A 24673-nucleotide genomic window follows, 5' to 3' on the forward strand; every position below is an offset into this window, starting at 1 on the left:
CGCATTACAAGCTCCATGCATATGAAACGACTTTCCGAGGCCGCGGAATAATCCCAATGTTTCCTGCAGCTCAGATCAAGAGGATGCTCAGCCTTCAGCAGTTACAACACAGATTTACCAGATGATGTTTTTTTTATAACACCAACAACAGCAGAATTGTTCAACTAATAGCATCTTAGTGGACAATTTTAAGCAACGGTTAGAGGAGAACAGATGCGTTAAGCAAAATACCGCTCGATGTTAATGAAGCATCTATGTCCACAAATACAAGTTCATATAGAAATGTGGTGGCTCCCCACTGCAAAGAGCCCAGTTTGCTCTGATTGGTCAGATTCACACGCCTCAGAATCCACTTTACTTTTACACCGATGTACATTCCCAAGAGCAGAATCAGTCATCAACACTTAAAATCCCTTTTTTAAGAAGTGACAGAATTATAATATACAATTAATACATACATTTTTCTTGTGTCTAGTTATTGGTACAAATACTGATCTAATGGTGACATCACAAATATTTCTCACATAACTCATTTCCAGAGAGTTAGGGTATTACTTTCTAATGCAAACAGAAAAATATGAGAATGGTCAAAGAGAGAAGCGGTGTGTCTGAGCACAGCACAAATGGTCTCATACCCATCCAGACTTCCCCGAAGCAGCCCTGCCCCAGTTTGACTTCCAGTCGAAGAGAATCTCGCGGGATTTCCCAGGCGTCTTTAGCTAGTCCCTGAGTTTGCGGCTTCATCGTGGGACACACAGTCGTCAGCCTGTAGCATAAACCATCTGCATGTTCTGTCAAAACACAGCACAGTGAGAGGAAAAGCTAAAGTTAGGATCAACGTTGCAATTCACACCACCAAATATGCATGATGACTTTATTACAACAAGTTTAAGTGTACTGAATACACACACATGCAACACACATACAATGTGTGTTCCAATAAAAAACACAACAGGATCATGGTGTATGAATCCTGCAAAACCAATAAGACAACCTGTCAAAAAGACAACCTGTTTGTTGTATTAAAGCTCTGCGGTGAGATAAGACAAACACAATGTTGTATATCAGTGTTTTTCAACCACTGTGACACGGCACAGGCATGCCATGGGAAATGAACCAATTTCACCTAATTGGTCTAAAAAGCAGCTGCATTCACTCAAACAGGCCCAGCTTTCACACTGAGGGAGTAGAATCATGAAATATCATAAAAGACCTTTTTCTCCGCGAGTATTTAATTCCTGTTCGACATACTTTAACAAGAACAATTTTATATTATTAATATAGGCCACACAGTTTCATTGTTTAACATTTCTGGTTTGCGGTTTGTCTTGTGATGTTTTCAATGAAACATATACTTTGGCTTTAAAAAAATAAATAAATAAAAAGGTTGAAAACATTGTTCAATATAACTTCTTACTTAACGACTTGTTCCTGGAGATCAGAGCAAACACTGAGGCATGTGAGGAGATGTGTCATCAATTATAGAAAACACAGCTCTGAGTGAATTACATGTCTGTTATGGAAGCGAGTTGTGCATAATCAGCAGCAGAGCACCAGAATATAAATGTTAGTATCCTGTCACGATCAACCTCATGATTATGTGATGTTTCCTGCATGTGCTGCAGTCAAGTTACATTTCCTTCTGACAGACCACCGTGGATTGTTTTTCCTGCTCATCAATATTGAGGAGATTACAACTAGAATCTTTTCAGTGGGATTTTTACTCTTGCTGAGCTGTGACTTTGTCAGTCAAAGCCCAGTTTTAGTTGAGGTTTATTAAAATGAATGTGACTTGATCTAAGCTGCAGATTTGTAGCTAACCTATACAGCCAGTAAATATATCAGTTGAAAGGAAGCAGGGGATACTTGTGTTGTGAGACACATCTTACTGTCTGAGTGGCTTCAACAAGACCAGGACGAATGAGAACCTTTACAGACATTTAATAATCACGTTTGTCTGAATTACAGCACCGCCGATCATAAAGCCGAGACTGCAAAAATGACCAACTGGTTCTGAGCTGCAGGGTCTGTTCACGCTGTAAACAATAATCTGAGAAAGTGCTGCCTGTGTTAGCTGGCTGCATACCTGTGTAGTGTTTCACCAGCTTCTGTAGCGTGTCAAACTGAGCTCGTGTGGTGATGTAATAACCACCGTTATCCAGCTTGCGGATTTTGTAGTGTTTGGCGTTGTCTCCCTTCATCTCATCCCAGTCGCGTATAGACAGAGAATAGGCACCTTAAGAAAAATAAATGCAAAGTTAGATGTGTTTCTTTAAAAATGGACACTCTGTTCATGTCAGAAAGAAACGGGCAAATTGCATCACTTGCAAACAAGCGTGTAGAAGCTCCGTCTTAAAGTTCAGGTTAGGGGATGAAATGTAATTTGCTTGCTAGTTTCTACCCTGAAACTCTTTTGTTTGTTTTGCTACAATTACCGCATGTTCATTTTAAAACATTTCACTTTCTTCTTTGTTTCATGCTTAGATACATATTTTTATGAAAAACTCAGGACATGAGGACAAGTATTAAAGCACAATGTAACAACAACAGAACAAACACGTTGTGCCTGAAGGTGTAGGCAGTGATGTGTAGTCCACTGTGTAAACACAGCTGGGAGCTCAGTTCTCTGCTCATCCAAGGACTTCTACATCTGTCTGATTTAATGATGCAATGTTGGATTGAGTATTTATCATCATCATCATCATCATCATCATGACCATGTCAATATTCATGATAGTTAGCATCATCATTTGTATTAATAATAGTGCAACTAATAATACAAATAACAGTAATACTTATAATCATCTTATAATTACATATCATCACCATCATCATTACCACGTCATTATTCAGTATCATTATTATAGAGCTAGAACTACTTTTCTATGTAGTATTTTTTAAACATTTTTTGGGTTGTTTAAATTTACCTTTGGTCGTCTCGCTCTCTCGAACCAAGAAAGTACCGCGCTGATTTCCTGGAATCAGCAGGAGACGTTCAGCATCTTTGCGGCCCATTTTTCCAAAGTACCATCTGCAGACAGAGTACAAGTCAGACTCTCTGATGCGAGATTTTCTTTTTCAGTGCTGGAAGGACACGTTTCTTTATTATCTTGTATGTAAAATACATTTGATATTATTCAAGCAATATTTCTCATTTGGAAACCCTTTAAGTGAATCTAATATGTTATTTTATTGTCAGATAAATGAAGCCAAATCTTCTAAAATCTACTCTGAATATTTTTTTTCTTAGCTTCAGCCATCACTGTCTTTAGCTTGTTGCATTGACTATTTAAAGGATCCAAAAGCGATTAAGTATTCGCTCCCAGCTGTAAATAATCTTCATTTTTTTCTTTCTAAAGACACCACTGCCTATTTCAAGAAGCACCTGCATGTTCAGACGTGTTGGATAACAGATGAGATCTCATCTTACAGGCAATCCTGCTAACAGTTCATAACAAGTAAGTCTTGTTTTTTCAGATATACTACAGAATGATTGGCCGCCTTTTCCAGTTTTTTTTTTTTTTTAATAAAACTGGCAATAGTGACAACAAGCCCGGCCTTAAAAAATGAAAGAAGCATAACACACAGGTGCTAGTATTGTACAGGGGGAATTAGAAGAAGAGTCAACAGAACGTTGCTATAGATAAGAATCTGAATTCTCACTCTTCCGCCTGGATGGAGTCGGCTGGGGCCACATAATTGCTGGGGATGTAACCTTTCTGTCCAGTGTTGATGGAGCGGGCTTCCCACCAGTCACCTTCCCTGAGGAAGGATGTACATTACTGCTCAGAGGCATGTATACACATTTAAAAGGCAGGGCAGAGAAATCCACCTACACTCACATGAACACCGCTAGTACTAAAAGTATGCAAGGCCGTTTCATGCATCATGCAGCTCTATGAGGAAAATAAGCCATACTGGGAAAGGAGTTTGGCCATGAATTCAAGTCATATAATCGTTTTAAATGATAAAGACACTACAGGCACTAAAAATTCCCCATTCAAGGCCTAAGTTAAGTGCAGATGAATACAAAAAATATGGAAAAGTATGAAAAGTACTTGCATAAAGATAAAAAAAAAAAACAAACACTTGACTGCTAAATGTGACACTGAATTGCATATGTGGTACTTTTTATAAGATCCCTTTTTTTTTTAATAACTCTGGTTATCATCTATTTCTTTAAAGAAAATACAATGAATCTGTAAATATATGTAAAAATAAATGAGTCTTAACAGCCTAAACCATGTTTATTGACAATTCATATATTTTCTGGGAGGCTTACTTATACATATTTACATTGTTTCATGTTCAGAAAACCAAATTCTTCCAGATAATGTCACATTGCTGCAGTATTTCTTTCTGCTTAATAAAATATGCAGTTCTGTTCCAGTCACTTATCTGATCGTTTGGCTTATTGGTGTAAAAACACAAGTTAATAATAGTGGTGTGTGTTACGGCACTACTTATTTCAGGCTAGCCAACGAAGCTGCACAGGTGTTATAGAAATGTGTTTCATGGCTACAAATAAATACAAAAGCAAAGCAGGCCTGTAATGAAAATGGGATGTTGCTGGTAGCTCAGGCACAGGGTCTGGAACTGGTCTGGACTGGAACAGACTAAAGTGTCTGTAGCTTTGCAGATCTTTTCCTTCTATACACTTAAAGGAACATACGTGACATCTTCAAACTTTTCTAAAAGTGGAGTGTTCTAGCTTCTCCTTTCCACACATTGCATGTAACTATAATTCCTGGTACACAGAATTACAGTTACGTGTGACAGCTTAAATTCAGAGAGGAGGGACTGAGAAGTAGGGAAAACCTGTGTGATGGCATTTTGACAAGTTTTAAATCGGTCCTCTTCCCACCTCTCTGCGGAAAGCAGATGGCATTTTCCTCACAGTAAAAGCAGCGTGCGCTTAAGACAGTGGTTGGGTGTGATGAATGACAAGAAAAGGATTTGTGCAGTACTTGGAGCTCTGCCTATTTTCTCAACTGTGTACTCGTGGGGGGGGAGCATACGCTGCAGAAGCATATGCAGGGAATGAACATCAAAATGAATTTCCTAGCTGTATATCTACAATTACTTCTGTTTAATAGTGTTATGATCAGCATTGATGATGTAACGAGTACTCGGTTAGGTTCACAACTTGGAAAGATGTATGTCTTAAATATTATTAATATTAAAAAGTATAGAATATACCACAAGCAGAACTGGGCTTCTTTAAACCTTTGACCAAGGAAAGAGTATTAATTTTAATATTAAACATGTGATCAGGTGTTTTTTTTATAATGTGGATTTAAGCTTTACTGCATGAAGCAAATTATGTATTTTACACCTTAACCCAAATATGATTCAGTAAAACCACGAGAAAGATCTGTGCCGAGTGAAAAGCAATGGCAACCTGACAGATGGTCCATTAGAGGAAGCCATTAACCCAGACAGATCTCAGCCTCTGTATCAGACCTGAATCCAATGTGGGATTAAAAACACACACACAACCAGAGTGTGCTTGTGACACACACACAAAAAAACAAAACAAAACACAAGACAGTTTTCTCCTACCACATCATGTGTACTCACGTGTTGTTTATAATCTGAAAGCGATCCCCCTTTTTGAATGACAGATCGTCCGACGTCCTCGCTTCATAGTCGTACAATGCAACAAAAAAAGTCACTCCGCCTAAAAGCAACAAAAGCTCAGCATTAGGACACATCAGCTGTTCAACACAGGAGGGGGGGGGGGGGGGGGGGGGGGGGACGACGACATCCACGGCTCTCAACCTAAGACAACAAATGCTCATTACTTTTTAATGCAAGTCTTTACAGATTAGTACAAAGAAAAAAACTTTATTTTTTCCATTCATATTCTTCCTTCCTGTGCTTTAGAGTGTAGTCTAAAAATACTAAAAGCTAACTCTACTGTGATTCATTCTTAACTTGTTAAGGAAGAAGAATATTCCTTCGGCATTTGTTAAAACCAGAGTTATCGCTTGAATCAACTTGGTGTCATTTAATCTTTTATATAAATGTATGAGAAAAGAACTGACAAGTGATAAAAGTGATGAAGGGATTGTGACGTGTTCATGTTGCGAGGAAAATTGAATAGATAGGATTATATGGGCAGAAGTCTTTCAGGCCAAATATTCTTCCCAGAGAAAGGGAATGGGGATGTCCCTCAGTTGGAGTTTACTACACTTCTGAGGCTTAAAAGCTCTCTAGTGACCAAACTGCTGAACCTCACTGGCTTAAAGGTTTTTTTTTTAAGGCTTTTATGGTTAGGGAGTGGAATTAAAGGGAATTCAAGCTTTGCACATGACGCACACCAGCCCACAACGGTCCACGGGGTCACTGTGCAGCTCACTGTGTGTAGCCCAAATACGTGTAGTTGGTGTACGGAGCATGCCAACTATACATCTGTCTGGATCAGTCTCCATTCAGAAAAACAACATACTAGACAGAGATGACATGGAGCAGAGGAACAACATGGGAGCTTGCTTTGAGGAAACTCAGCAAGAGAATCGCTCTCAGTCACACGGCTACAATGCTGCGTAGACTCATTACGTCTTTACACAAAGAAAGTTTCACAAGATCTGAAAAAAAAACAACATGTAAAGGAAGGACAATGCGTATCCCAGCAGAGCTCCCATCAGTTTATGTACATATGCGAGCATAAAAAGCACAAATTCCCTCCTAAGTGAAGATGAGATTGACAGTTCATCTCTGTCGTTCACATTTGCGTAATTTATGCCTCCATCCTGGATGAACCTCGTGTCAACAAGACTCATTTTAATTACAGGAACATCCTTCATAAAAAACAAAAAAAAAGTTGCATCATTGTTGGCAATAAAAAACTTTCAATGAGCATAAGTGAAGAAGCTGAATTCTGTGCATGTAATTAATTATTTTGTCGCAGAAAGGGTCATGCGTGCTGCATTGCTTCCCATATTATAGACCTATTTTGAGGTTCTGTTCAGCCTTGATGTTTTGGCTGAGCAGTTTCAAATGTCTGATTTGCATAAGATCTGCTGCTCATAACATCCTGTGCATAATCAATGTTCAGCTGAGTGTACTCTAAAGTTGTTTTGCACATAATGACATCACCATGGAAATGTGACACATGGCAGAGAAAATGTCTTGAAAATATCAGCTTGTATTTGGATTGAAAAATTCAGTTTATTACAATTACCACCTTAGTATGAGGGCTGCATTCAGGTTTCTTTACCAACTTTTTAGAATAAAAAGTTATATGAATGGTTTAAAGCAATCGGACAGGTTTGGTGTTACGTATGAAAGTTTTTAACCCACAAACTAACCTGTGATCACAGTGGGAAAGGGACTGCTCACAGCCATGGAGGTGAAGGAGGTGGAGGCTCCGCCAAAAGGCGTCATGGCTGAAGATGCTCCGCCAAACGGCGTGAGGGCAGCAACGTGACTGTTGTAGTTGTTGTGTGTCTTCATAGCTGGCGAATGACCCATAAGGGTGGGGTCAGGCCCGTAGTGACCCTGGTGAGCACTGACCGGTGTGGCATTTGAGTTGTCAGGTCGGTACTTCAGCGCTGGACCCTTGTCCTCTTTACTCCTGACGCAACCCATCGTCGAGCCTGCAGGAAAGAAGAGGATCGAATTACAGTACGGGATTGTATGTGCTTTCATCTAACCACTCAGCGTCTGCTCTCATAAATCTGACTGCTGCTTTTAATGACTCGAATGTCAGAAGCAGAAGTTTCAGATTGTGGGTTGGGCTCAAGTGTTCGAAACGCATTTTCTGGAAATGATTAGATAAGACATGCCAAAATTTCAGCTTAAATTAATAATATAGTTTTTCTTTGACATAAACTACAATATCCTCCTGACTACCAGTAGTTAAATTTGTCCTCTGTGGAGGACCTTTGTAAACCTAAACATTTTCATCACCCTATATGCTACTGAACTAACACCTTTTGGTTTTTAAAGAGGACATTTAGTGCTTTTAAATCGTACCTCATTTGTGTGTGTGTGTGTGTGTGTGTGTGAACTTTCTCTCTTCAAGAAAAATGGCCTCCATTGCAACAAGCATGTTTTATGGGAAGAGCAAAAGTGCATAATACTTTTGTTTGTGCTGATTTTTACTTGAAATTTTGTAGTAATATCTTCATTGAATATCTTATAAACACATTAAATAATTTCTTAGATAAATATAACTAAATTTTACCACAATATTTAAAAGTTTAAGCAATGTCTTCCATAGTGGACATTTGTAGTTACACATTTTTTTTCCCTAGTAGTCAGGAGGATATTACTAAGACATCCAACCAAATGAGACCATGAATAACCATTTAGTGACTAATAATCCGTTAGAAGGACAAACATGCCACTTCAGCAACAACCTAATTTTCACAATGAGACACATGGTTTAACTTTGATCAAACTTATTGAAGTTTGAGTAACTAAGATACCACCAAAAGAAAAAAAAATACTCCATGAAAGGATATGATCAGCAAGACTCAAACTAGCCATGGCGCTTTGCAGATAATCCAATGTTTCTGTCCAGTATATAAAACAAAGGAAGATATATGATTCATCTTCTTTTAGTCAGAAAATTAGAATGAAAAATGTCAAACTGGTTGCTCTAATTTCTGTCCCTCTGCTCTAATAAAATCTTGGGACAAAGGAGAACAATCCTGTCAAGGGGTCAAACTGAACTTTAACTAGTTCAGCTAAACTGTGTGTGCTGCTGACTGCTTAGAAAGTGACATGGACCAGGTGTTTATATTGGACTCGTATAAGACAGAACCACAACTTAAACATTACAAACTAACTCATTAACTAGGTTTACACTCATGTCTGGAAAAGAAAGACTGTAATCTAGAAAGTATACACTGACTGTGCCCACCACTGCCCTGAGGTGATAACACTTCTGACACTAAAAGGGGGAAAAAAACCTTTGGGGATTAGAGCTGATACCCTGTTCAGCTTGCTGATGTATGAAACACTTCACAATATTAAAAAAAAAAGTAGAAACATTTTGCATCTCATTGTGTTTTAAAGGAGGAAGCAAGGACTTGCAAAGAATTGTTTCCACAAAAGCATATCCTAAAAAGATCTGTGTAATACGTCTTGCCATCGGGCCAAGTCCACAGACGTCTGGCGCAGCTTAAAATTTCAGCCTGCACCAACTGCCCGTCCTGCAGGCATGCAGACTGTAACATGCACCAGGAGAGTAAATGCCAGCCTGATATCTGTGCGCAGTCTGCTCCCGCGTCAGTCATGCAGAAAAAGGATCCGGTAATAGATGAGTGCATTTAGTGCACACAAGCTTGGGTGCATGTGTGTCGTCATGAGCTGTTGTGTTTACTCATCTGTCACCTTTGACCTCTTCAACAAATTTTTTTTCTGTGTGGTCCGCTATTGTCAGCTCTAAGACTACTACACTTCTAATGACTCATATCCTGGCAGCTGAAAAACTTTACAACATAGTTTCAAGTTCCAGTCAGTGACAGATCACACTGGTATTTGTAACTAAATAAATGAGGGTGCAGTTTGGGGAGGATGTAGGAAAAAAAGTGAGGAAATATGGCCCACACAGTTTGTGCTAATGTACCCAAAAGGAAATAAAGGAAATAAAACAAACTATTCTATTTAAAAAAAAAAAAAAAAGTAACTTTCATCTGTCAATGAAGAGATTAAAATCCATGCTCATGCTGGCTGAATCCCAAATTAATATCGGTTTAATTTATGGTTAGATTATGGTAGATAAACAGAAAGCGAGCTAGATAACCAGATAGCTAGAGACAGAGTGTGTGTGTTCTCTTTTCTTTTCTTTTGGAATATACTTTAATGAATGAACTTTAATGTTACGTAACTCTATTACCAGAAAGTCACCTGTTAGTTATTCCTTTTAATTAGCAAATAACTTTTTATTTGAGCTTGGGTTACAAAAATTCAGTGGAACAATGAAGTTTCCACCCTGGTTAAATGGCCAAGTCAATTTATCCTAAATGCTTGCTTCCTAAAGCAATCATCCAGTTTGCTGTAAAGCCAGCTTGCAGTCTTTGCATGAATAAGTAACAGCTGACCGCAGTTGTGAGCTGGAATAGCCATCAGCTGTATAAACTTCCTGTAAACATTTCTCAGCTAGTTAAGACAAAAGTGGAATAACCATTTTATCATTTAAGAGCTGCAACTCTTCAAAATCCAAGTTAATAAAGAAGACCTTTAACTTCATTTAAGACTACTTCAATACAGGTTCAGTTATTAAAATGTGAGGCTGCACCAGTGTGGAGCTTTGTACTTTACTATGAGTTGACTACCTGTGTAGGCTCCGAGGTCAACAGAGATAATCAGTGAAGATTGCAGATTACTGAAGTGTGTTTGTGGTGGATTTGTATATTCTGCTGAAAACAAAGACAGCATTCTACTGGAAGATGTAGTTAGGGTTAGGCCCTGTGCCTATTTCTTAAGCCTCTATTCAGAAATTATACACCTCTACAGAAAGGAGTATACTTCTGCAACCACAAGGTCTTTTTTAATACTTTTGGAGTTATAATAAAAGGGAGACGTGTGACATTTGTTAAGATGCGTAAATATCTTTATATGTGCTACAGGAGACAAATGAATGAAGATGGCACAGTAACTAAAAAAGGCTTAAGACATGCCTAAAAACAAACGAAAAGGGAAACTTTCAAGGTGAGTAGAAACATCTTTTTGCACCTTTATCAATTCATCGTACAACATGCAAACGCTAACCTTGCGAAGACAGACTTTGATGAAAGGAATCAGAAGAAAATGGGAGGTTTTAGCACAAACAGCTCAGGCAAAGTCCCCAAAAACTGGCACCAAACCTCTTCTCAAACTTCTTAAATTAGGGAATATCAGGTTTTAAAAGGCTGAGAGAACAAATCGAACACAATATAGGACATGAAAATGCTACAGGATTGTAAGTATTCACATATGATTGATTCATGCAAAGCCACCTTTAATAATACGTGAAATTCCTAAATACTATTACAGCAATGTGTCGTGTAAGGAGTACTGGACGTTTGCATCAGAGCCATTCATTCATTCATTCATTTTCCAAACCGCTTATTCCAATTCAGGGTCGCGGGGAAGCTGGAGCCTATCCCAGCCGGCTTTGGGCGACAGGCAGGGTACACCCTGGACAGTTCGCCAGTCCATCGCAGGGCCAGCATCAGAGCCAAAGGACTAAAAAGAAGACTTCCACGACCAACTTAGCACACCCTCCCCTTCTCTTTCCTAATGCCGGTTTATGTCCACAGGTTCTGCATCAGGTTGGTTACGTCATAGGCTCTGTGTAGGTCCTGAGAGGTTTGCACCTCTTCGGACCTGAGGTGCATTTTGGATATGCAAACGCAGCTATGCCGACTTACTCCTTTGTGACTGTGAGTGTTATAGTGTTTGGGTCTTGTAGCTGAATGCATAACATATATATGCTATGTATGTACGTATGTATGTATGTATATAGGATATAAGTCTATGGCTGAATGAATGCCATTAGCTGATCTGTTGTTCTGAAACAGGAAATACTTGCCGGAACCAAAGCTAACCATTGAAAAAACTTAATAAATGATTAATTAATAAACTACTTGTTCAAATGTAAATATAAGCTTATATCATATGAGAGAACCTGCTATGTACAGACACCAAAAAAAAAGATCAGTGCAAGTGGCAGCGCTAGCGTCAGTGATGTCAGTAGTGACCTTAATCCTCCAGATCCTCAGGTAGCGTCGGTGCTGCTAAGGTTATTAAGCAGCACAAAGAAAAGTTTCAGGTTACCTGGCTCAGAATATATTTATAGCTTGAACAGTAACGGTTAGTTACACAAGCTGCTCAGTTTGTAAAATGTCCTCTGTCGTACCGCATATTAACTCTGCGTTGCCAGTTAGATGCCATCGTTCATTCAGCAACTTTAAAGAGGAAACGTGAGACCAATTTAAAGGTGCACTGGTAGCGCGTCGAGGAAATGAACAAGTTCCTACTTTATAGCACAAAACAAATTGGTTGATCCAGAATTTTATTATTTGGTCAAATTCATGAAAGAAATTATTCCTCTTTGAAGAAAGCTTAACAGAGAAACACCAAAAGTTATGCGTTTTTATTAATAAGCAGATTTAGTTAAATGTGAACAACAGGAATCCTTTCAGCTCAGCAGGCTAGAAATCCAGGTAATAATCACCAACACCAACTAACAAACAACAATAAACTATCCTGATGAGGGCAAGCAATGTCTCTGGGATCAGTAAGATAGATTTGTCACAATAAAACAGAGTTGATTTGTGGCGACAGACACAGACAGAGAGGAGCTTAATTAAGTTAAATGACAGAATTTTTTTTTTTTTAAAAAAAAAGCAGGAAACGCAGCACATTCGGGTGCTGGAGAGCAAACAGCTACACAGTAATCCATAAGATTAAAATGAAATGTCATCTCATTCCAGGAGCTCAGAAGCGTAAGTGTTTTATTCATTATTATGTGCCGGTAGTTATTCTGTCACTCACTGTCTGTCAAAGATTTTCGAATGAAGATCTAGTAAGCAATGATATATTTATCTCATGCTAACAGAATAGGACCATTGCAATAAAATCATTGGTCTGCATCATGAGTAACTGAACTAGTTCAGCATTGGACAACCACTAACAGGTAGTGACAACCGCAATGAGAGCTGCGTGGGCATGGCACCACAACTTGGCCTGGCAATTTGTGGAAGATTGTTAATATGCAATGAGACAAAGAACTGTTTTGACAGTCTGAATTCATTTTAGCTGCTGGAAAGAGCAAAAAGTCTGGAAAAATAAACACTTAATGAAACTTCTTAGTTATTGAGTGTGTGCCAGGGCATTCTGAAAATGTTTTTGCGTGTTCAAACAGGTTAATGTCTAATATGCATTAATAAAGATAAGTTTTAAATGGAAATATAAATGAAAAAAAGCCAGAACGCAAAAAAAAAAAAAAAAAAAATCTACTGTTCAAAGGTATTTGGGTATTTTACATTTTTTTCATGCCTTCACATCCTTAAATGCTCAGAAGTGTATTTAACATTTATGCAGTCCTTAAAAGTTGATTGCAAAACTGCAGTATTTTGAAATTAAAATCTATTTAAAGATTCACATTAGGGTTTATTCAATGGCTACGGTTAGGTTGATGCTTTTTAATTTGAAATTAACTATTTGCAGTTTAAAAATTAAGTTCTCCTTCATATTTACATGGAAAACATGCTTATTTGCTGTTACGCAGCCGGAAGGCAGAAGACCACGTGGAATAAGTGCGTCATCATGAAAAGACAAGGTAATAAGCATGCGCGTAACAAGCTTAATTAATGTTCACATGAAAGATGAATTCATGAGTTCAGATTTAAAATGAGAACGAACCAGCCACTTACTTCAGAATTAAGTTTAGTTGGAATTTTTGTCATTTTCATTTGTAACTAGGTGTTTACATGGTTATTTTTTATTTTGTTTAAAGGATATAATGTTTATTCCAAATTAAAGAAGAATTAAATCTCATGTAAATGTGGCCAATGTGAAGTCTAAATTTTTCATGATTTCCTAACATTTTACAACCCACTGATAGACTGAAAATCCAACTGGCATATTAATTCCCATTAACAGAGATGTAACTTTCTATCAAGTGTACACAGTCTGAACTTCCTTCCCTTTTTCATACCATGCTGCAGCTTTCTGCAGACCATCGATATTGGAGCAGAGAACAACATGAATGCAATTGTCCCCTTTGACCTTTTAATGTCACACCTGTCAGCCTCAGTGTTGTTCCAAATGTCTTTCTGACCCTAAAACCACACTGACAGCTGACCTGGTAGAAAACAGTAACATAGAGGCTTAGATATAGTAAGCAAACGTTCAATTTAACAACAACAACACATCGGAATCCACCTGTATTCTGTCTCTACCACCAAATGGCCAATCTGAACTGTAAGTGCCGTTTCCGTTTTTAGGAAAATGCTAAAAATAACTGCACTGACAACACTCAAAACACTATGATTCAGTCAAGACCGCCATTCCTTCTCTACAGGAATGTTTCAGGCTATTTGTAACAAACATGCAACAAACATGCATACAAGGGAAATGAGGACGATTCTTCTGGAATTTTTTCTGTTTATTGTATGAATGACCCCCCCCCTTGTTTATTGTGTTGACGTAAAAGCAGAAAATCTTGCACATAATCAGTCGTGTCTCATGTATGCTGTCTCAAATCTGATTACAAAATGGAAGATTCTGTTTGATAATATGTGCATTAACTATTTTTAATAAAAATAAAAAATAACCTCAAACATTCATCTTTTCATTCAGACAATTTGAAACGAAAATGTGCCTCAAATTTTCAAGGAAATGGGCAACATTAATACTTCTCCAGTAGTCTCATTTAGTTTATGGTGAGAGCTGTCAAAGTCAACAATGTGGGTTTGCTCATTTTCCTATCATGGTACGTAAAGCCAGCTAGAAGTGATGACAAACTGGCGAGGGAGGAGAAGAGCTCTTAAATCGAGAGAAGACAACATAGTAAATCAGGAGCAGTCTGTCAGAGACATTCAGCTTTACTGTGTAATTATGAACGTTTAAATTACAAAATAGAGAACTGGAACTACAGTATACATTTTACTTGTTTGTCTTTATCAAATAAAGTTCTATTCTGGAAAGTTTCTGAAGCTGTTCATCTTTTGTGGTTTTATTACTGAGAGCTTTTACATCAACATAATTCCTTTCCAAATATTTTGCATGCCCACGAACAACTGACAATACCTTGAATACAGCATTTTCAGGTGATTTGCCTCGTTTCTATATATCTAAACATAACATTTGTGTTGGATTCAGCAGCCTTGTTAAAGTTTGGATGGCTGAATCTGATTGTGGTGTTTGCCATTCGTACTGGATAATACTCTGCTTTTACGGTGTGCAAACTCCACCTTCTTTGTGAACCAGTAACTTTCTTCTTTACATCATGTGCACAGATGTTTTGCTCCAGAAATTGTAAAGAAAAAAATTAAAAGCTTGAATGAACCTACAGGATATTGAATATCACACTGGTTTGGTGGCTACATCTCACTCTAAATGCCAAGATGAGACCTGGATAAATCACATCATTAGGGTAGAAAAGATTACTCTGATAGGACAACCTGAGCGTGCCTGTTTTTAAACTGTTCATACATCATACAACAATATCTTCTAGATTCTGTTTAATCTCTTCTAAAAAAAAACAAAACATATTTCTGTCCCTCTTTAAAAAAAACCCTGATGAGAAATTCTGCGGAGAGAAAGAGCAAGAAATCAGTTCAGACCAGCAGAAGGAGGATTCCTCTTATCAACCCCATCTACTTTCCAATGCACATACAGAAAAGAATCTTGTGACACTTTCCCACAGAGTGTGTCACTCACAATCCCCCTCACACACCCCTATACACATGCGTGCACCATTGTAAATTTACTGAACAATACAGTCAGGCTGAAAAGCAAAATATTTAAACAATGAGCTCCAATGAAATATTCAAATCAAGCAGATGTCTCAACACTTTTACAACCACAGATGGCGTGAACAGTTGGATCATCACAGCTAGAATACACTTCTGTATTAAACAGGTATGAAAATGTTGTGACAAAACACCATTGTTTTATCCTAGCATTACAAGTCTGGCTCAAACAGCTCCACAGCAAATCAGCCACAGGCCGATCATTGTGTCCTCTCTCAGATAGCTTCCTAAATGAGGCTTTTACATACACAATGAGATTAGCTGAAAGAAATGTGCCATTATTCTGGTGGCTCTAAAAGGGCACAGTGGATTGTGCCTCGAGCTCACACAGGGATGTGGGTCATGGATCTGATTTAACTGAACCTCTGAACAACAATTTTACTCAACCATTAAGGGAATAAATCCTTTTTAAACAGAAAAATGTTGCTGGTGTGCCCTCCAGTTTGGAGCGTTTTCTATTATCTATTAACCTACTTAGCATAAGATATAAGTATGTTTTTCTTAAAGCACCACATCTGAATTAGTCATTGTCCAAATAATTATGTATAGACAGACTTTACTGTAAGCATGCTATTGAATATTAAACACATTTATGTGTTAGATCACCTACATACAAAAGAATATAAAAGACACTGGTATTTGTTCAAGCAAACGCTGGAGCCAGACCCCATCTTGGGACATGTGACGCGTGAAGCTGTGTGCCAGACTGCCAGTGATGCCGTGTCAGATTAAAAAGACACAGGCTGTTACTTCCCACAGGGCTGAACAACAATGCTGCAGCACTACAGGCGGGAAGCTTTTCTGTAGCTGGCATGCACCAACATCCAGTGAAGTCCAGCACTCCGCGTGTTATCGTTCTTTTATACTGATAAAATATTCTAGCAGACAGATTAAATTCCAGTTAATTTCTACAATCCTGTTTATACTGTTGCAGTCACAGCATTATGACACTGATCTGTCATTGTGTCCAAAGCTATGGTGTGGTCTTTTTAAGGTGGACTTGAGGAAAAAAGGCAAAAATATGTTAAATAAAAAAAATTGGGGTTCCTTCTTGCTGTTAATAGAAGATTAAACGTCTTAATATTCACTCATGACTGTACACTTTTTTTTTGCTCTGAGTGCACAAAAGACTTTGTTACAGTGCACATGGAGGTTGAGTGTGAGTTCTCTGCTCCAAAACTCCCAGTAGACACTTATCTTTAACACAGTGGGTGTCCAGCTTGTGTAGGATACCAAACTCTAGTCAAAGCACGAAGGAAAAGTAACCTATGTCGCAACTTTTACTAAAGCCCCACCAGACTGATGATAACATCATATTGAACAACTGAGCGACTAAAATTCCCCTCAGGATAAACTCCCTCACGGTGACAGTCACACAATTAAGTTGCGCAATCAGAATTAAGTCAAGAAACTGTCACAGGAAATCCTGGTGAAAGGCCTCTGCTAGACATGAAGGGAGCTGACAATGTCTCATCAATCTATTGGTGAAGCAATGGGATCCATTTCTTAAGACAGTGGTGACTCCAGCGTTGATGTGCCTCGCAGCTTTATTGGTACATTCTTTTCTCTGACAGACAGAACCATAGCGTGTGAGACACTTGTAATCTGCAAAAGTGTACACAGTAAAACCTTAAAGAGTCCATTTTCCCATAATATATTATGCTGCCGTTAAATTTCATAGGAAATTTGAATGCAAAAAGGCAACAGACAGATGCAGCTTATACTGATACAGCTGATCAAAAGTTAAATTAGATCACCTCTGCTTTGTGGTTTAGACAAAAGGTCAAATTTTTAGCAAGATGATGGAGTTTGGCCACAGAGTTAATGTGAGTTTCAGACATAGCGACTGGATGATTGTGGAGGACATCATGGTGAAATTCACTCTTAGAAAGAGACATAAAAGGGAAGCAGCTTAGCAGATGGGAGTTGTCTGTGCAGCCATTAAATACACCACAGCTTTTTATTCTTTGTTCCTTTTACTGATCACGTGTCAGCTATGCTGTTAAATACTGCCCCGAGGCTTCCGGTGGTCCTGCTCCATTTGGTATTACATTATGCAGAAAAGATGCTGAAGACTGACGAAACGTTGACAAATGTGTGTTTTGGAAAAAGAAACCCAACTTAATAATAACAGTACATATATATATTTTTTTTTTTACATTAGGTCAAATGTTGAGATTTGTTCATGTTCATTTCATTCTGTTGATGAAAAAAACAAAAACAAAAAAACAAATAAACCAACAAGCAAAAAGTTTGAAAGAAGAAAAACTAAATGCAACATAACATAACTTGCAAAAAACTCGCAAAAAAACTTAAATCCCCATCAAATAACGTGACCTTTTGAAGTTCAGCAGACCTATTCAGGAGGGATGTTCGATACAGGTTTTTTTTTTTTTTTTAACCGACTCTTAATTTCAAATGATACTGATTTATTTGGAGCGAGTTGTACCAAACCGTTGCACGGTGGCCAGGTGGTTAGCACTGTGGCCTCACAGCAGGAAGGTCGCTGACTCGATCCTTGGCTGGGGCGAGGTTTGGTCAGTGGCCTTTCTGTGTGGAGTTTGCATGTTCTCCCCGTGTATGCGTGGGTTCTCTCCGGGTACTCTGGCTTTCTCCCACCATCCAAAGACATGCATGTTAGGTTAATTGGTTACTCTAAATTGCCCCTAGGAATGAGTGGGTTTTGTGTCTGTGTGGCCCTGCGATGGACTGGTGAGCTGTCCAGGGAGTACCCTGCCTTTCGGCCAAAGCCAGCTGGGATAGGCTCCAGCTTCCCCGCAACCCTGAATTGGATGAAGCAATTTAGAAAATGAATAAATGAATGTACCAAACAAGCAAAAATATCTGGAAAACTATACATGGCATCTCTAATATTTTGTCATTTTGAGTTAGAGAACTCTTAGTTGAAGTGATAGGTAGGTTATATAGGTTAGGGTTAGGGTGCATGTGGTGTAAAAGTTATGTCATTAGAAAAGTAAAAACCAGATACAGATCATTTCCAATATCGCATTTTAATGCCCATATCGGCTGATAATATTGATATGCCGATAATATCAGACATTTCTAGCATTCAGTGTAGAAAATTTTTGAATGAACCACAACTCATTGTGAATATATGAAGGTGAACACGGCAGGATCATTTTCACAGTGTGTGTATGCATTCTGATTAGCAGCTGCTGCTTCTTACAAATGCTGTCTCCCAATCGTGGCATATTTACATATGTACTGTGCAGATATAAACTACAAAAAGATTTATTATTACCAATAAGTACAACATAAATCTACTGAACTGGAATGTGGCCTAGAACCCAGGAGCATTTAGGTAAGTTGCTTTTAATAGTAAAAGCTATCAACAATCAAGTTAGATGCCTTCTTACTTTTATTATGTATGAAAAGTATCAGTGTGTGGGTGTGTGTGTTTATAAGCAAACGGTTCACTGACACCAAGCCGTTTTCAGTTTCAGCAACTTCATTTCATGGTTGTTCACTTCTTACATCGTACATATTACATAACTGTACTCATTGAAAAGCTTTCAGGCAAAACTGAAACATGTGCCTATTTAAATAATGATAGTTTCCAAATTGCAGAAGACCTGCTGGTGTCCCATTTGCTGCTGACAGTCGATTGTGTGAAGAAGGCTAAATCAGAGCTTATCAAAAGTGCTCGCTCAGGATGGATGTCAAGCGACAGGTACTGAGAGTTGTCCACTTGCTTTGTTATCACCCAGAACACATGCAAACACCCTCTGTGATTAGCAACAGAGATTTGATGTGATTATGGGCAAATTATAAGCAAATAACTTCCTCTTGTGAAGAGCAAACCTAACAGTTCAATAACTGGTCCTTCAGTGTGGCTTTGGACATTTGGATTTCCAAAAGAATTTGGTCATATGCAGTCCAGACTGCTTCCATGTGTGGAAGTGCATTCCCACCTGTAGTTAAAAAAGATGTCCACTTTTGATCAAGTCATTCATTTCCCCAAATCAATGCCAGGTAGAAAGGGAGTATTCTCTGTCTTGTTTTTAGTTTTTTCAATGACTGATGCAGTGCAAGGACCACCAGAATATCTGCAAGATGGAGTTCTGAGAGTTTTTAACATGGATAAGGGCAAACAGAAGCACCTCAAGTCTGCAGCGTAGACTATTATAGATAAAAACCCGTGCAGGAACCTGAAACCCACATTTAAAGACTTTCTAAGGAAAACCATTACTGAAACTTAACAGTAATCTGCCTGGCACACTCTCTGAGGCGCAACTCGCTCTTATCTTCAGGGCACACTGCCGTCTCTGCCAGTCAGAGTGAGTGGAGGAGACCAGCAAAAAGGGGGGAGGAGAGGAACTTCCTTCCGAATCCATTCATGCTATTCAGGCCACCTGCTGTGCCTGTTAAAAGACTGGGGTGAGACTGGGAAAAGAAAGAGCCATCTACATGCTTGAAGAAAGAAGAGCCCCCCCCCCACACACACACACGCATCCCCCAAAATGTCAAATCTGACTAAATTCTTGTTTTTGCTTAGTTTGTCAGTATAATGAGCATGTTGCATTATGATACTGTTCACTGTAACAAAAGACTGGAAGCTTCCAATCAGCACACTGTAATGATGATGTAGAGTCTCATTCGAGCCATGAGGACACCCGAGGAGTATGTGAGGATCCTCCATGGCCCCAGTTAAATCCAAGACCCCTGAACCCTGGCCACCTGTCAGTACTTTTCACTCCTCTGCCAACAGTCCTCTCCATTCCAGTTGTGTGTGTCTGTGTGTGTGTGTGTGTGTGCGCGTGTGAGAAGGAGACACAACTGTCTGGCCAACTGGGGCTGCACTAACAGAGGGATTACCACTGGGGGGGGGGGGATTACTGTGCCACTGGAGTACAAGTACACCAACCAACAGATCCAGAATATACAAGTATATCCAGGAAACAATAAAGCAATACCTGAGTTTTAGACCTTTAGACGGTCAAAGAGTTTAAATCAGAAAGAGAGAGAGAGAGAGAGAGAGAGAGAGAAAGCATGCATAAACTAATTCAGATGCTTCTTGAATTTCATATGTTGTCCTTTTGGCCACTGTGGAGTGTATTGCGATGGAAGGCCTACTACAGCTGAGGCCTCCAGCAGCTGATTGTAGTGTGATAAAAGAGAAACTGGGTGAGGCACAGAGAAGAATGTAAGAGGTTAAACTCTTAATATAAGGAGCATTCACACAGAAAGCAACAGAAAGGTGTAACGAGTGTGTTATTTTATTTCCAGTCTAACTGTGTATGAAGCTTTGCAGCCTTATTACAGCTTTACCTCACTACTGTGACCTTCCATCGAATAATTTAATTATATAGTCCCAAAGCTCAAGTCCTGCATTGGGGTTAAAAAAAAAAAGAACCCGGCTTCTATTACTGTGTAACACACAGAAGAAACTCCCCCTGATTCCTTTAAAACTTTCGCCAAGTGTCACAACACCACCAGGCCTTGCTCATTCCCACTTCCATGACAAAATGTGACTTTCTGTGGCGCCAGCTTCTTACCTTAAAACCAACCTCAGCAGTGTTTACTTCGGCTACATGCGTCCTGTGATCTTTTCCTGGATCCCCTCCACGTTTTTGTTTCCCGTCGACAATCCAAGTACGTGGGAAGCGCCGACACAAGCAGTCTCTAATGTTGAATCTCAGTCTTCCGTCTGTCCCATACCGATTAACTACTTCACCAGCACAAAGTCCTTCGCCGGGATCCTTTCTGTCCCTTCACAGCGTGGACACGTCGTCTGAGCACCAACACGACTGAAAATGGTGGTGTACCCACGAAACATAACAATGAAATGATCTGAAATCTCCGCCTGCTGATGGGTCAACGTTGCCCCCCGAAAAAAGGCACACAACAATAGCTGGACTAGTACGGTGGAGCCGACGAGGCCAAAGAAGGAATCATGCTACGTTCAATTACTCACATCACACTCGGAATATCCACCTTTCATAGGTCCCAACACATTTGTCTTGTTTACGATGCTCTATTTAACGCCACCCAAAATCTCAAATCTTAATAGTCAACGACAGCATGAAAGTTTGTAAATGAAATCTAATAGTCTTGTAGCATGATGTTATTCTCCACAGGAAACTTTTTGTCTCTTATTTAAATATTCTCACAGATTTGACTTTAAATTCTTATTGAAGTCAGGTAATTATTAAAAATTTAACCAGCATGCATGTAATTTTGAGTTTGCTGCTGTTTGGTAGAACTATAAATGAAAAGATTTAATCAGTAGTTAATTTTTCATATATATATATTTTCCCCAAGTATCTGACAGTGATGCACTGAATGTCTTTTCATTATATTGATCAAATTTCACAGAGCTGAATATGACATAATTAATTACTTCCTTCCAATTCACCAATCGTTCTGAACCCAAAGCTAGTCAAATTACAATATTATGAACTCCTAAGAGCAGAAAAAAAAAAATCGCAGAAAAGGTTGCATTATTTCATTTTAGCCATAAAAACAAGTATATGTCTAAAATTACATTAAATCTCGAATGTTTTTGTGTTTTACATTAGCCTTTTGTCTTTGTTATTTTGATTTCGTTTCATTCAATCTAAGTTAATACCGACATGTTTTCCCATTTCCGACAGCACCTGAAGTATACATCATGTCCTAAAGGGTTTTCCCGTGTGCCCAATATGGCCGACATCCCTGTTTTTTCTTTCTTTTTTTACTGTCTAGAAACTCCATCACCCGCCGACGAAGCACATCAGTAAAGTTGTTCATATCCATCATATAATTTAGAAGGACGCTGAAGAAATAAATGAGCGGAGACGTTGAATTCATGCAATATAACCTTTGAACCCAAACGCTAAGGTGAAGGTGTTTTAGCGCCCTCTAGCGTTTATGGCAGCTAATTGCTAAACGCACGTGTGCGTTTTCAAAACCACCCAGCAGTGACTGTAATTTTTCATTTTTTTATTTCTTTTATTTATTTATTTATTTATTTTTTTTTAGCTCCAAAGTGCTTTAAAATAGAAACATATACTCTCTTTGTCTCTCTCTTTTAAAGCAGTCACTAACCTTTAACAAGCAAAAGTCTATATGTAGTCTACAGTTGTTTAATTTTGCGGGGATTAAACTCAGGAAGACCAATACATGTGTATTTAATTACATCTTGAGCACCTAAAAAAAGAAAGCTATACCGGTGTTTACATCTCTGCAGGTTCAGTATATGTACATTGATACATCACAGTGATAGTAAAGTACTTTTGAAGTGCATGCTACTGCTGACCCCTACTGACTGCGCTGGAGGAGACCTTTACAAAGCAGCTTCAGAACAACATCAAACACATACACGTGTACACACAAATCCAGACAAAAAAAAAAAAAAAAAAAGCCACAATTTCCAGCCATGTTCTATGTTCTGCATTGCTGTTCCTCTATTCTGTGTTTGCTGAACTCAAGGTTTACTCACTGGTTATTTAGAGCGTCTGATGATGTTTTTAGGCTATGGGCTATTCCAGAATAGCAGAATTTTATTCCAAATCCTGTTAATAAGTAAATTGTGAATCAGTGTATGGTTGAACCAAATTTAAAAAGAATGCAGTGACTTTTAGATTATTTTAACCCCATTTCTGATTCTAAGTGATAATGCTGAAACAAACAGCCATAAGATGATGGCACGTTTACTTCTGTGTTACATCTGATCTTCTTCTCTGTGTGTTTGGGAACGGAGGAGAACTGTGAATGGAATCATGAAACATTTCCCTTTCCAGCCCAAGCGTGTCCTACATCGCATTTTGCAATGCATCAAACGTTCCTGTCCTCGGGAATTCCTCCAACAGAGTCATGTCTGACGCCTGATGCCTCCAAGAAATACACAGTTCATCTCTGTCTCTTTAGTTCAGAGGTTTCTCAATATTCTCACAATCCCTTATTCATGTTGCACACCTTAGACACAAAACCCTTCCAATCACCAGCCCGCTGTCTAATAAATAAATGAATCTGACATTCTCATTTGTTAAACTTTAATGGTTAAGGTGATATTTGAGAAAGACTTTTTTTTTATCCAGTCATACTGAATCAAATTCTCTGAATCAATTTCTTTGTAAGATTACAAAATACGTGTTAACAATGAAGACAATACGGAAAAATATTCTATCTCCCTAATTTTTGTACTAACATCTTAATTTATTTCTCTCAAATAGACAGGTTTCACCCTTTAGGTCCCTCAGTGAAACAATAAGATTTGTATAACTCTTATTAAAAGAGTTCACATGTGTATAGGGTAAAAATAACTAAAATAATAATAATTAAAAAAAAGATTCAGCCTATTAACTCAGTATGATAATAAAATGCTACACAATTAGGACTATTTACCAAAGGGGCATATTTGTTATTGATTTTTTTCCCCCCAAAGGAACGATTCCTCAAAAAATTCTAAAGAATGATCATTTATCTGTCTTAGAGACAGTGTTGCACTCGTTCTGTTGTTCTGTATTTGTTCTTTAAAAACATAAACGGGAGCTTTTATGATTCTCTTTCCTCTGAGCACCTTGATGGTGGTGAATCATTCGCTTTCAGACTCAACATGTTTTCTCCTCATGATGGCGCCATGTGCTCAGGTTACTGAGCCGTAACGTTACCTACTATACGAGGCCTAAAATTAGTCGTCAGCTCCTGTTTAGACATATGGGCTTTAAGTTGTGCTCTTCACAGGAATCACGTCCCGTGAAAAGAATTTGTGGATAGCCCCCCTCTGGCTGTGACTGGCTCTGTTCGTCATATTGCGTCAGCCTAAACAAAACGCTGACGTGAATCTCTCTCCTGATTGGCAAACTCTTCAATTGGTCGGTGAGCTATAGGTGTGATTCAGTGCTGTACGTTATTAAAGGAAAAAAAAAAAAAAAGGAAAAAAAAAAAAGCAAATATCCTGATGATGATTATGACCCCCCCCCCCCCCCCCCCCGTAAAAGGTCGATTGAATACGTCAGGTTTGAAGTCTTCATGATTTACATGAAAAGTTTAATAAATCCTCTGCATTCTCTGGAATGTCCGAGACTTCAATGATAAGTTCAATCCATTTAAGTTTAAATGTATAATTAACAAACACATAGCATCAAAGGAAAAAACGCGTGAGGAGCTTTGACTTCTTTCTAAAAATCCAGCAATTTTTGCGAAGGATTAGGCCCCCGCGCATGCGTTTTGTTCATTGACGGGCATGCAACAGT

The 24673-nt window shown here is 38.6% G+C and overlaps 1 protein-coding gene across 1 annotated transcript in view; it reads right to left on the reverse strand.

Annotated features, from left to right (window-relative positions):
• The window catches only part of yes1 (YES proto-oncogene 1, Src family tyrosine kinase), a 31561-nt gene extending 10244 nt beyond the window's left edge, over window positions 1–21317 (reverse strand). Inside the window, exons 1-7 of the mRNA XM_079244044.1 lie at window positions 20993–21317; window positions 7314–7601; window positions 5581–5680; window positions 3664–3762; window positions 2928–3031; window positions 2087–2236; window positions 636–791 (exon numbers count right to left, since the gene is read on the reverse strand). Coding sequence (XP_079100170.1) covers window positions 636–791; window positions 2087–2236; window positions 2928–3031; window positions 3664–3762; window positions 5581–5680; window positions 7314–7593 — 889 coding nt within the window. The 5' untranslated portion in view covers window positions 7594–7601; window positions 20993–21317. The remainder of the gene's footprint in view (window positions 1–635; window positions 792–2086; window positions 2237–2927; window positions 3032–3663; window positions 3763–5580; window positions 5681–7313; window positions 7602–20992) is intronic.
• Between the last annotated feature and the right edge of the window lie 3356 nt (window positions 21318–24673).

The sequence above is a fragment of the Telmatherina bonti genome, assembly GCF_933228915.1.
Source record: "Telmatherina bonti genome assembly, chromosome: 7".
Classification (NCBI taxonomy): domain Eukaryota; kingdom Metazoa; phylum Chordata; class Actinopteri; order Atheriniformes; family Telmatherinidae; genus Telmatherina; species Telmatherina bonti.